The sequence below is a fragment of the Odocoileus virginianus genome, chromosome 7, assembly GCF_023699985.2.
Source record: "Odocoileus virginianus isolate 20LAN1187 ecotype Illinois chromosome 7, Ovbor_1.2, whole genome shotgun sequence".
In the NCBI taxonomy this organism is placed as follows: Eukaryota; Metazoa; Chordata; class Mammalia; order Artiodactyla; family Cervidae; genus Odocoileus; species Odocoileus virginianus.
This window is the reverse complement of record NC_069680.1, coordinates 28,263,037-28,275,332: the sequence shown is the minus strand read 5'-3', so window position 1 is coordinate 28,275,332 and position 12,296 is coordinate 28,263,037. Positions and strand designations below refer to the sequence as shown.

The 12,296-nt window shown below is 48.0% G+C and overlaps 1 protein-coding gene across 2 annotated transcripts in view; it reads right to left on the bottom strand.

The window, feature by feature from the left end:
- Positions 1 to 12,296, bottom strand: part of DOCK1 (dedicator of cytokinesis 1) — a 545,853-nt gene that overhangs the window by 432,314 nt on the left and 101,243 nt on the right. For both annotated transcript variants that reach the window (XM_070470415.1, XM_070470416.1), the window contains exons 17-19: positions 10,053 to 10,156; positions 8,724 to 8,907; positions 3,069 to 3,166 (exon numbers count right to left, since the gene is read on the bottom strand). In XM_070470415.1, the coding sequence (XP_070326516.1) occupies positions 3,069 to 3,166; positions 8,724 to 8,907; positions 10,053 to 10,156 (386 nt within the window). The remainder of the gene's footprint in view (positions 1 to 3,068; positions 3,167 to 8,723; positions 8,908 to 10,052; positions 10,157 to 12,296) is intronic.

Here is a 12,296-nt window from a genome sequence, read left to right as displayed (position 1 = left end):
CCAATTCAAAAAAACCAATTGTTTGGTGCTCAATCTTCTATATGGCCCAACTCTCACATCTGTCCATGCCTACTGGAAGAACCATAGTTTTGACTATACAGACCTTTGTCGGCAAAGTGATGTCTCTGCTTTCTAATACACTGTCTAGATTTGTCATAGCTTTTCTTCTAAGAAGCAAGTGCCTTTTAATTTCATGGCTGCAGTCACTGTCCTCATTGATTTTGGAGCCCAAGAAAAGAAAATCTGTCACTGCTTCAACTTTCTCCCGTTCTACTTGCCATGAAGTTATGGGACTGAATGCCACGGTCTTAGTTTTTCTAATGTTGAGTTTCCAGCCAGCTTTTTCACTCTCCTCTTTCACCCTAATCAAGAAGTTCTTTAATTCCTCTAAAGAGTTCCTAAAAAAATGGTACACATCAAAAAAACCAAAAATCTTAGGAAAAAAGTTACAAATACACAACAGGGAGGTCTTACATAAGTGGACTAAGACCCACAGCCTATAAGTGTTCTTCTGTACAATGGAAAGTAGCCCCACACAGGCTGGGACCCCGTGTGGTCCTTATATGAGTCCGTTCTCCACTCTAGGCCTAAGGATGTTAAGACACGCTGGTGACGGGGAAGAATAAAACTCAGACAAAGCAGGTAAGGGCCAGACAAGTCCTCCAGGCCTGGGCAGTTCCAGTGAACACAGGAAGGGTCACGAGAGAGGTGAAAAATCATCTCCAGGGATGAACAACAGGAGATGATAATAGACCAGCTAAAAGGGACAGAGGAAGGCAATAAAACCAGATGGCTCCAGATTTTCCCTGGTCAGTGTAACAAAAGTTCAACAGAAATATAAGTAATCCCTGACATGATACAGGGGCCGAAAAATGAAAGAGGACACAATTTCATTAACTGTGGGTCTTTTAAAGAAGTGCTGTGAAGTTATTCAGCCAGTTTTCATCTGAATTAGGGAATTCATAGAACCCGGGGAAGTTTAAAATACAATTAACATTGTCCAAGCCAGGACAAGAAGACAAAGGCCGGGAAGAGATGATTAAACTTCGAAGATTAGCAAGGATGTGTTTGAATGGTCATACAATGAATTTAGGAGAGCGACGCCACCGAATTAATTTATACTGAAGCTAACCACACTGCTGTTTAATTGAGACCATTTTAAGTAATTAATTTTTAGAGAGATAAGGGTATCTCCCTCCGTGAGCATCACTCGCGGAGGGGATGGGACGGAGCTAGCAGCAAGACCTGGCGGCGGGGAGCCTGCTCAGGAGCAACCACGAGGCGGGGGGCCAGCCCGCTGCCACCAGCCCGGGTGGAGCCCGTGGCCACGGAGGGGCACTGCCTTCCGTACAAGGAGGTGTCACCAGGCAGACGGGAGACAGGAGAGGCTGAAGAAAATACCAAAAGCACCAACAAGGACCACACTTGAGCGTTCCAAGGGCCCTCCGATCACACCCGTCTGACTGTCCAATCTCAGGTGAAGATTCAGGACGGCACCAGCACTGCTCCACAGCCTGCTCTGTGCGAGGCTAAGAAATAAACCAAGACTGCAGGGGAGGAAAGCAGCTAAGCCCGAGGACTGCAACTTCACGGGGACGACAGGGCTTCTGGGCAAGTCGAGAGCCAGGGTTAAGGACAACAAGGACGGCAGGACAGTGATGAGGATAAATCATGACACTCTTGGACCACCTCCCAGGGCCAGAACCTTCTGCAACCTCCACACGATCATCTGAACAAGGCATTCTGGTTCTGTCCATTTTACGGCAGGGAAAGTGTGTGTGTTAGTCGCTTAGTCGTGTCCAACTCTTTGTGACCCCATGGACTATAGTCTGCCAGGCTCCTCTCCTCTATCCATAGAATTCTCCAGGCAAGAATACTAGAGTGGGTGGCCATTCCCTTCTCCGGGGGATCTTCCCAGCCCAGAAACTAAACCCAGGTCTCCTGCATTGCAGGCAGATTATTTACTGTCTGAGCCGCCCGAGAAGCCCAGCAAAAGCACAGACTACAGCGAGGAAAGCGAGGCTCAAACGAGGTTATTTAACCTATGGCAGCCCCACAGCGAGGGCCCACTGGAGGGGAGCCCAGGGCCCTAGACTCGGATGATTCCAAAGACCATTTCCATCACAGTGAAGCCAGGCCACCCTGCCTGACCAGGGTCCAAGGACTCTGTCCTCCTAGAGGCGTGTGTCAACATCCCGAAGACGCTGGTGGTTTAAGGGGTCAGAGCCAGCGCCCCACGCCGGCAGGTGGCGCTTCATCGCACTTGGCAGGTACTCTGGTTTTTACCGATCCAAGGTTTGTGACAATCCTGGATCCAGCAGGTTTATCGGCCCCAATTTTCCAACAGCACTAGCTCACTCAGTGTCTCTGGGTCACATTTTGATAATTCTCACAATATTTCCAGCTTCTTCATTGATATATTTGTGGTGATGATGTGATCAGCGATCTCTGATACAACTACTACAAAAGGTTTATCAATCACCAAAGATTCAAGTGACAGCATTTCTCTCAACAAGGTATTTTTTAATTAAGGTATGGACATGATTTTTTCTAATTTTGGAAGGTATAGTTTATTTACAATGTGTTAGTTTCAAGTGTACAACACAGTGGTTCAGTCATACATATATATCCATGTACATATAAATATACATATAAATTATATGCATTATATATACATGTGTATTATAATACATATGTATTATACATTGTAAATACTGTAATACATTATATATCATATATTGCTTTTTAGATTCTTTTCCATTACAGGTTTTTATAAAATAATGAGCTTAGTCCCCGCTGTTGTACACGAGGTCCCTGCTGGTTACCCATTTTACATCATACCTAGCTTCTCTGACACGAGGTTACCACACACGCAAAAGACTACAGCAAGGCGTGAGCGTCCCTTTGCTTTGCATCGAGGAACCAGTAATTCATGTGACCTGCTTTCCCACCACAATGTGAAACCAAACCCACCGTATCTTGGAGGCGTGGCTCTACAGTCTTGGGAGGCCGCACCTACACCGGTTCATACACTTTAGGACAACCCAACAGCGTGGGGGCCACGTTACCTTCACCACCTCTCCACCATCCACCTTCATCAGCTGCCTCAGGTTCTGCTGCAGCAGGTTGGTGTTCGATCGCCACTTCAGGAGCCCCAGCAGATCCACTGGAAACAGGAATCGACAATCAGTTCCTCCCAGCAAGGACTGGTCTCCCTCATGCACCCATCACATCAGGTCTCCAGCATCACTTTTTGAACAGAAAAACCAAGTCTCTTTGGAAATGTTCGCCAGCTAAATATTTCAGTACTTTTCTCGAGGCATCCTTGATGCCCAGTGCAGCTGAATTCATTACTTTCAATTACATTTACCATGAAATGATTTACAAACAAAAGCTTCAGAAAGGCAGCTGGGAGCCCGTGAAAGGAAGACCTTTCCACCTACAAGAAGGCAAATCAGAGCAGCAGCAGGCCTGCAAGGCCGCTCCTGGCAGCTTCTCCCCCGCAGTTATTTCCTGCTTGAGAACGAGACTCTAACTTTTTAAGATAAAATAATACAAAATAGGGGCCTCCCCAACAGCTCAGCAGTAAAGAAACCGCCTGCAATGTGGGAGACGCAGGAGATACGGGTTCGATCCCTAGGTTGGTAAGATCCCCTGGAGAAGGAACTGGCAACGCACTCCAGTATTCTTGCCTGGGAAATCCCGTGGACAGAGCCTGGCGGGCCACAGTCCAAGGGGTCGCAAAGAGTCGGACATGACTGAGTGCCTGGGCATGCGATATAAAATAACCAACTCAAATGCAGTACTGAGAATGCAAGGGGACAGTCCCTGAAGGAGACAATAACGCTGGCCACTGCTGTACTGAGCCTGCCGCCCTCACCAAGGCTGGGCCTTTCTGTGAGTCTGTGTTTGTTTCCTAACAGAAAAACCACAGGTTGAATGCAATGGTTTTTGCAGACTAAATGTGGAAGACAATGTTGAGAAATGACATTGTTTAAGGCATGAAGACAGACTCCAAAATATCTCGAGGAAAAGACGTGGGCCTACACAACTCTCACTTGAAGTCATATTAATATCCCATTACGTGAAAAAAACACAATTAGCAAAACACATCTAATGTACTGTTTATGCTCATCAGGAATGAACTTCCTACAGACACTGTCTCTTTAAGAAAAACCCTAGTCAATACTGAAAAGAAAAACAATTTTGACAATAAGGTAGAATTTCAGTGAATACAAGACAACAATTATAATTTAAGGATGTGAAAGTGTTAGTCGCTCAGTCATGTTAGACTCTTTGCAACCCCATGAACTGTAGCCCGCCAGGCTCCTCTGTCCCTGGAGTTTCCCAGACAAGAATACTGGAGTGGGAAGCCATGCCCTCATCCAGGGGATCTTCCCAATCCAGAGATGGAACCCACATCTCCTGCATACTGTCAGGCAAGAATATTGGAGTGGGAAGCCATGCCCTCCTCCAGGGGATCTTCCCAACCCAGGGTTCGAACCCAGGTCTCCTGCATTACCATCTGAGCGATCAGGGAAAGCCCATAAAGATCAAACCACATAAAAGGCATACAGGTGATGAGCAATAAACACACATCCTCGTTGATATGACCTCATCCAAGCACAGGTGTTGAAGGTAAGAGTTACAAACAGGAAAACGTAGGGGGACATCCTAGTGTATTTGGAATATGAACAGCACAGATTCAAGCATCAGCTGGGCCACGCTGAGAGCTGGACCATAAAGAGGGCTGAGCGCCAAGGAATTGATGCTTTTGAACTGTGGCATTGAAGACTCTTGAGAATCCCTTGGACTGCAAGGAGATCAAACCAGCTATTCCTAAAGGAAATCAATCCTGAATATTCACTGGAGGGACTGATGCTGAAGCTCCAATACTTTAGCCATCTGATGCAAAGAACTGACTCATTGGAAAAGACCCTGATGCTGGGAAAGATTGAGGGCAGGAGGAGAAGGGGATGACAGGATAAGATGGTTGGAAGGCATCACTGACTCGATGGACATGAGTTTCAGTAAGCTCTGGGAGATGTTGAAGGACAGGGAGGCCTGGCGTGCTGCAGTCCATGGGGTCACAAAGAGTCAGACATGACTGAGCAACTCAACAGCAACAACAACCACTATATGACCTTGGACAAGTACCTTCACCTCAGTTTTCCTATCTGAACAATGGGTGCATGGTTCCCTGAGTCACAGGGTTGGTGCAAGAATTAAATAGTAAGACGTGGGAAAAGCACTTAGCATGATGCCCGGCGGGAAGACCTGCAGCAGCCATCCATCAAAGAGATGAACATTTTAGTCATTCATCAAGAAAGCTGACATAGTTTAATTTCTAATCAAAAGGGAAGTCATGAGAAAGGCTACATCCTGCTCAGTCACGCTCTCAGTCCTGGGGTTAAGGGAGCTTTCTACCTCATAAGAATTACCAGCAATTTTTTTTTTTTTTAAACAGAGGCTAGTTAATAATCTGAATCCATTCAAGTAAAGCTAGTGGCACTTTGGATTAGAAGGAGGCTGAGGTTCCCCTCTACGCTGTACTTTTGAGAAAAGATCATCACGTTAGTCACTCAGTCATGTCTGACTCTTTGCAACCCTATGGACTGTAGACACCCAGGCTCCTCTGTATATGGAAATCTCCAGACAAGAACGCCGGAGTGGGTTGCTATTCCCTTCTCCAGGGGATCTTCCAGACCCAGGGATCGAACCCAGGTCTCTTGCATTGCAGGCAGATTCTTTACCATCTTCCCACAAGGGAAGCCCTTGAGATATTGGGGAATGAGAGAGGTCAGAGAGGGCAGGGATCTAGGGGGCTGGCCAAGCTCCCCCTCCTCAAAGGTGTCTGTCCACTGCTAACTGGCCCAGCTGTACCCTTCTGAGAACACCTTTGAGGAGGGGGAGCTCGACCAGCCCCTAGGTCCCTGCCCTCTCTGCCCCCTCAATCCCCAGCAGCCACTGTAGTCTGGCCCGTAATAACTCTCCGGGTCAGGATTTCTCTCCTTCTCATTCGGCAGCAAGCTGATTCAGGAGAGGAACCACATCTCCTGCGTTGTTGCCTCTCCCCCATAGCATCCAGCATAATGCTGAGAACAGAGACATTTCACACAAATCTCGATGAGTAATGCAGCCACTCCTTTTCCCTAAGTATTGGACCTTCGCAGGAACAAATCACAGTCTCGGAAAAATGACTCCCTCAAATGAGAATCTGGGACTCAGTGCCAACTGGGGCAACTCCATCTCGCACACGCCTGACACGCCACCATCCCGAAAAGAGGCATCGCTGGCTGGTGTGAAATGAACAACAAAAGACGGGTCCCCCTGGCTCTCAGTAAGCTGCATCGCTGAGAGCTGCAATCTCCTGGTTGCCCAGCAACAGCCCCTGCAGGAAACCAGGGGGCCCTGCCCTCAGACGCAGGCAGGGGACTGCCCTGAGACTGGCGGGACTCGACGAGTCAGGAGGTCAGAGACAGGGAGATGCATCTCCCTGGGAAATTACTTGACTTAATACCTTGGGAATGCCCTGGTTTGCAGCCGCCTTCTCCAGGGACATGCGGGTTAAGGGGCATTCTGTGGGTGGGCCCCACCTACCTGCTATTCCTAGCACTGTTTAATGGGGAAGCATATTCAAATTGCAAACAACAGCTTCCAAACATGCTTCTGGAATATGACCCATAGATAAGAGGGTGGCTTATGACGCAGCAAAGATGAAGTACTTATGAGAGAGGCTGCCCTGAGTTCAATGAGACCCTAGAAGAGGGGTCCCCAACCTCTGAAATCTAAGGCCTGATGATCTGAGGTGGAGCTGAGGTAGCAATCACAGAAATAAAGTGCACAATAGATGCTATGTGCTTGAATCACCCCAAAACCATCCCACCCAGCCCTCTACCCCCCAGTCCGTGGAAAAACTGTCTTTCACGAAACTGGTCCCTGCTGCCAATAAGGTTGGGGACCGCCATCTAGAAGGAGAAGCCAGTCATCAGGCAAGTGGACTGTGAAGGCTGTATCCAGGGTGACATCTGAGTGACATCTGGGTCATCCTTGCTATAACCCAGTCTCAAACCAGCGCTCATCCTGCCGATGGCATCTTTCCCAGGGAAATAAACTTGCAAAACCCCTGCACGTGACCTACCCTTCTCCATGCATGCAGGGGACCCAACGCCCCTGGGTAGGGTTTTCACCTGCTCAGAGCAGGACCCCAGGCTGGGAGAATTCAAAATGCGCCAGGCAAACCATGTATCAAACCATGTATTGTTAGAAAGATGTATCCAAGTGGCCTTCAAGCATCTGAGTGACATGCTACTCTCCGCCACACATTCTCCCCCAACCACCCCCCCACCCTCCAGCCGGTCCCAATTTACTCGTGAGACAAATGGTGAGAAACATAGCTTGCAGAGCCCAGCACAACCAGGCGGAGACAGCAGGCGGGGAAAGTCTGAACAGGTCCCACACACCCCACGCCAGTGCACCCTCCGCTACCAAGCAGGGGCTTCCAGGAGATGGGGCTACTTTTGGCCCCTGATTATCCTGTTAAAGTCCAAATGATGACTGTCCCTTGGGCCCCAGCTTTAAGGACAACCCCCCGGGACACAATTCATGACAACAGACATTAATAATCAAAATCCATATCGGGTGGCTAAGAGAGAAAAATTGGGTTTTCAAGCTCACTTTCAAGATGGCGTGAAGCTACTCAGCACAGCTGTGAGACGGTCACATTCGGGAAGCTGGATTTTTCAGTGTAGGATCAGTGCAGAGGGGCCTCTGCCTCGACCAGACGGTGTGCTCGGAATCAGAAGTGGCCCCTGGCCGGGTGGCCACGCCACAAGGAGGCTGCAAGCAGTGGGGACAAGGCCGAGGAGCCTCGCTGCCCGAGCAGGGACGCCGGGCACCATCTGATGCTGCCTTAAGACCGTGCTTTGGTGTGAGTGTGTCAGCAAGGGGCGCCGTATCTCCCCATCGGGGGGACTAGAAATGTCATCAACAGCAACTTTTAAAACTAAAGCTAACTGGTAATTATTTCAATGAGCAGAGGGGAGAGGGGAAGACCCAAGAGGGTGGAGTCTCACACCCTACAGGTCCTGGAGCCCTCAGAGAGCCCTAGAAGACAGGCATTATAACCAGGACATACACAGGAACACGAGCTTGGGGGCCTGGTTCAAGGTCATTCCCAGGGTTCAAGCCTGGGGCACTGGTCTGACTCCCAACTGTGCCCTTTCCTTTATGCCATGCTACCTTCCCGTGGCCAAAATTCTTTTGCAAAAGTATATTCAGGGACGTCCCCGGTGGCTCAAGGGCTGAGACTCGGCACTCCCAATGCAGGGGACCTGGGTTCAATTCCTGGTCAGGGAACTAGATCCCACATGCAGCAACTAAGATCCGGGGCAGCCAAACAAATAGATATCTAGATACACAGACTTAGCAGCAGCAGATGCACAGATGGATAATTTTTAAGAAAAATCAATCCATCACTTTAAGGTTCATCCCGAGGGTGAAATCAGAATGGGCATTTCAAAGCAGAAGGGATGTCAGCCCCACCCTCTTTCCCCGGTCATCAGCATCCCCACAGGCCATCACAGAGCGAGGGTGTGAAGGGCTCACAGGTGGGATTCAGGCACCTATGGAAACCTCCTGCATCCAGCAGGGAGCATGAGAAAGAGGGGATGAAAGGAGAAAACGTGCAGAGAGGCGTCCCGGTTCCCAGGCTGCACACCCACCGTTCTGGGTCAGCTTGGTGGAACACACGAGCGTGGAGATCTGGAAGGAGTCCTTGCTGATGGTGCAGCTCCCGAGGCTCTGCATGCTCTTGCCGGTGGCCGAGTGGCCCTTCTCCTCCAGCTCGGCCTTGGTGGAGGGCAGGCTCAGGTACGTGCCCGCGTCCTCCAGCTTCTTCGCTTCCGCCTGCGGGTTTAACGCCACAACAGGTCACACACGGCTCATGGAACCAGGCAATTTTTTCCTACCCTCTTAAGATCCTTAATCCTTTGAACCCTCATGATATTTGTTTTCTATTATTTCCTAAACAGTTTGTTTTATTTTTTAATGTTTTATATTGGAGTATAGTTGACTGACAATGTTGTGCTTACTTACAGATACACAACAAAGTGATCCAGTTATACACACTGTTGTTTAGCTGCTAAGCTGTGTCCAACTCTTTTGCGACCTCATGGACTGTACCTCACCAGGCTCCTCTGTCCATGGGATTTTCCAAGAAGAATGCTGGAATGGGGTACCATTCTCTTCTCTAGGGGATCTTCCCAACCCAGGAATTGAACCTGCATCTCCTGCATTGCAAGTAGATTCTTTACCACTGAGCCACCAGGGAAACATATAGTTATACATCTAAATGTGTCTATTCTCGTATAAATTATTTTCCCAACTAATTTGTTATATAATATTGAGCAGGGGACTTCCCCAGTGACCCAGTGGTTAAGACACCTCGCTCCCACTGCAGGGGGCATGGGTTTGATGTCTGGTCAGAGAAATAAGATCCCACATGCTGCACAGCCAATGATAATAATAATAGGAAAAAACAGCCATAATATTGAACAGAGACCCTGTGCTAAATTGCTTATTTTTAATATTTCCCTTGTTCCTCTAGATGAATTCACATTCACAGAGCATTTTTTTAAACAGAATCTAATGTGTTATTATGGACTTCCCAACTGACTCTAGTGGTAAAGAACCCGCCTGCCAATGCAGGAGACCTAAGAGATGCAGGTTCAATCCCTGGGTCAGAAAGATACCCTGGAGAAGGAAATGGCAACACATCCAGTATTCTTGCCTGGAGAATCCCATGGACAGAGAAGCCTGGTGTCCATGGTATCGCTAAGAGTCAGACATGACTTAGCAACTAAAACAAATAAACATCTCCCCTAAGGAACAGCTAAAAAGCTGGTCATCTGAAATGATCATTTTCAGAATTAATCGTTGCTAGAGAGCATTGTTGCCACAAAGATGGGAGATGTCCACTCAGGCCAGGAAGCCCAAAGAGGCTTAAAGCAGTCAACATCAACAGCATCACACCACCAGAAAAACAAACGCACCTTGTAGACGATAAGATCATGCTCCCCGTCCCTCAGGGTGGTCCCATCATAGCGCATGAGCTTTACAAAAGCCAGGGCGAATATCTTCTCAGACTTGTCTTTAGCTGCAACAGAGATCAATAATCATTTTCAACGGCCGCCATGACAAAAATAACATCATAAAATGCCACGAGAGCTGCCTTTCTGAAAAAATGACAAAACTGTTTTGACAGATGTTAAAAGTAAACATAAATACACGGAGATGGAGACAACGTTCACATATCACAAAGGGAAACCCTTGGGCTCAAACTAATCTGTAAACTCGGAGCAGTGTTAGAGTTTCCTCGTGGAAGTTCAAGACGGAACCTGGAGTGAAGGACCAAGAGTAGAAGGATGCTTTTGAAGGGGAACGTGGAGAGAAGTCTGCAATACTGAAAGCCAAGAGTAACTGGAAAGAGCTAAGTGAAGACGGTGTTTGCAGCCTAGGGATTCACAGATAAACAGGGCAGAACACATGGGCATCACAAGTGACCACTATAAGGGGCAAATCCTCCCCTGAGAAAACAAACAGTCAACAGGGAAAATCAAAACAGAGAGATGCCCACCTCGGACCCTCCACTAATGTAAGTCACAGGTGGACTAAGCACCTGAACATGAAATTTCATTCTCTTTGGCGAGGAAGTTCTTCCGCCAAAATCAGCATGGGAGACTCAGTTCTTCATTTTATTCAAGTTTCTACCAAGGAATCACCTGCTTTGAAGTGACCAGCTGCCCAGGAGAGCAAATGCAGACCCTGGTCATACCTAGCACTCAACTGATCGGTCTTCACAATGGCCAGGAGCTGAACTTTTAATAATAATCCCCGTATGGTTGTACTGGAGAAAAGGCCTAAAAGGAAGGTCTTAAGGTTGAATGGTCATAAGGGTGAGGCACACCAGTTCTATCCTCCTCCATGTGAGCTCACAATAAGAAGGTGGCCGTCTGTAACCTTCAAGAGGGTTCCCATCAGACCTGACCACACTGGTACCCTGAGTTCAGACTAGCAGCCTGCAGAACTGTGAGAAATCTCCACTCTTAAGTCACCCAGTCTAAGGTATTTAGATGTGGCTGCCCCAGCAGATTAAGACAAGTCCCTATCACTACCAGATGAGCCAGGCTGTACTGTATGTGTGTGCACATGTGTGTGTGTGCACACGTGTGTGTGTGTGCACACGTGTGCGCCGAGTGTGCCGAGTGTGTGTGTCTGTGTGAAAATTTATCATTAGCTTCATCCACTGGGTTTTTCCATGAAAGAAACGTTATGTATTTTCTGCTATTTCCCCAGTGTATAACGTAGTGCCTGCTATGTATCAGATACTCAATAAACATTTGTTTTAGTTGGGGAGACGCCACCAAACGAGTTCTTTCAAAAAACAAAGAAAAGTTGGGAGCTTGTTACGGCGTTATGATGGAAACAGGGACGACCCAGCTGGATGGTCAGAAAGGTCTCTCTGCGAAGATGGACTACATATGACCCAAGATGTCAACCCTCCAGGAAAGGAGATAACCAAATACAGAGGCCCTAATAGGAGTGGCCTGGCTTGATTGGGGGCTGACAGCCAGTGAGGCTGGTGAGCAGAGGGGAGTGCCGGCTCCAGAGTGGGCAGGTGCCCAATCAGCTAGACATGGATGAGGACTCTGGGCTGAAGAAATGGATGTGTAATGAATTTTCAGAGATGCAAGCACACAGCACGGAGCCACTGAGTTCAAGGCTACAAAATACCTTTAAAATTATACATCCCAGATTCTGTTTTTTAGAGATGAAACAATAGAGGTCCAAGAGCAATACATCTGCCCACCCTGAGTCAGAGGCTCAAAACACTTACTCTAGGACATCACTGCATGAGATACTATATCTCACTGATCTTTGCATTCCTGGAATATAGTAGGTGCTGAATAAATGCTAGCTAATTAGATGGGTGAATGATTGACTAACCAAAGATAAAAGGGCAGATAAAAGCAAAATATATGTTCCTCAGGAATCAAAAAGTAACTTTGTGAAAGGGTTCTTGAAAACATAAAACTTCTCAGTGTTCAAGAGAGAAGGAAGAGATCCTTCCAAGTTTGTGCTGTGCTGAGTCGCTCAGTCGTGTCCGACCCTTTGCGACCCCATGGACTGTAGCCCACCAGGCCCCTCTGTCCACGGGATTCTCCAGGCAAGAACACTGGAGTGGGTTGCCACGCCCTCCTCCTGGGGATCTTCCCAGCCCAGGGATCAGACCCAGG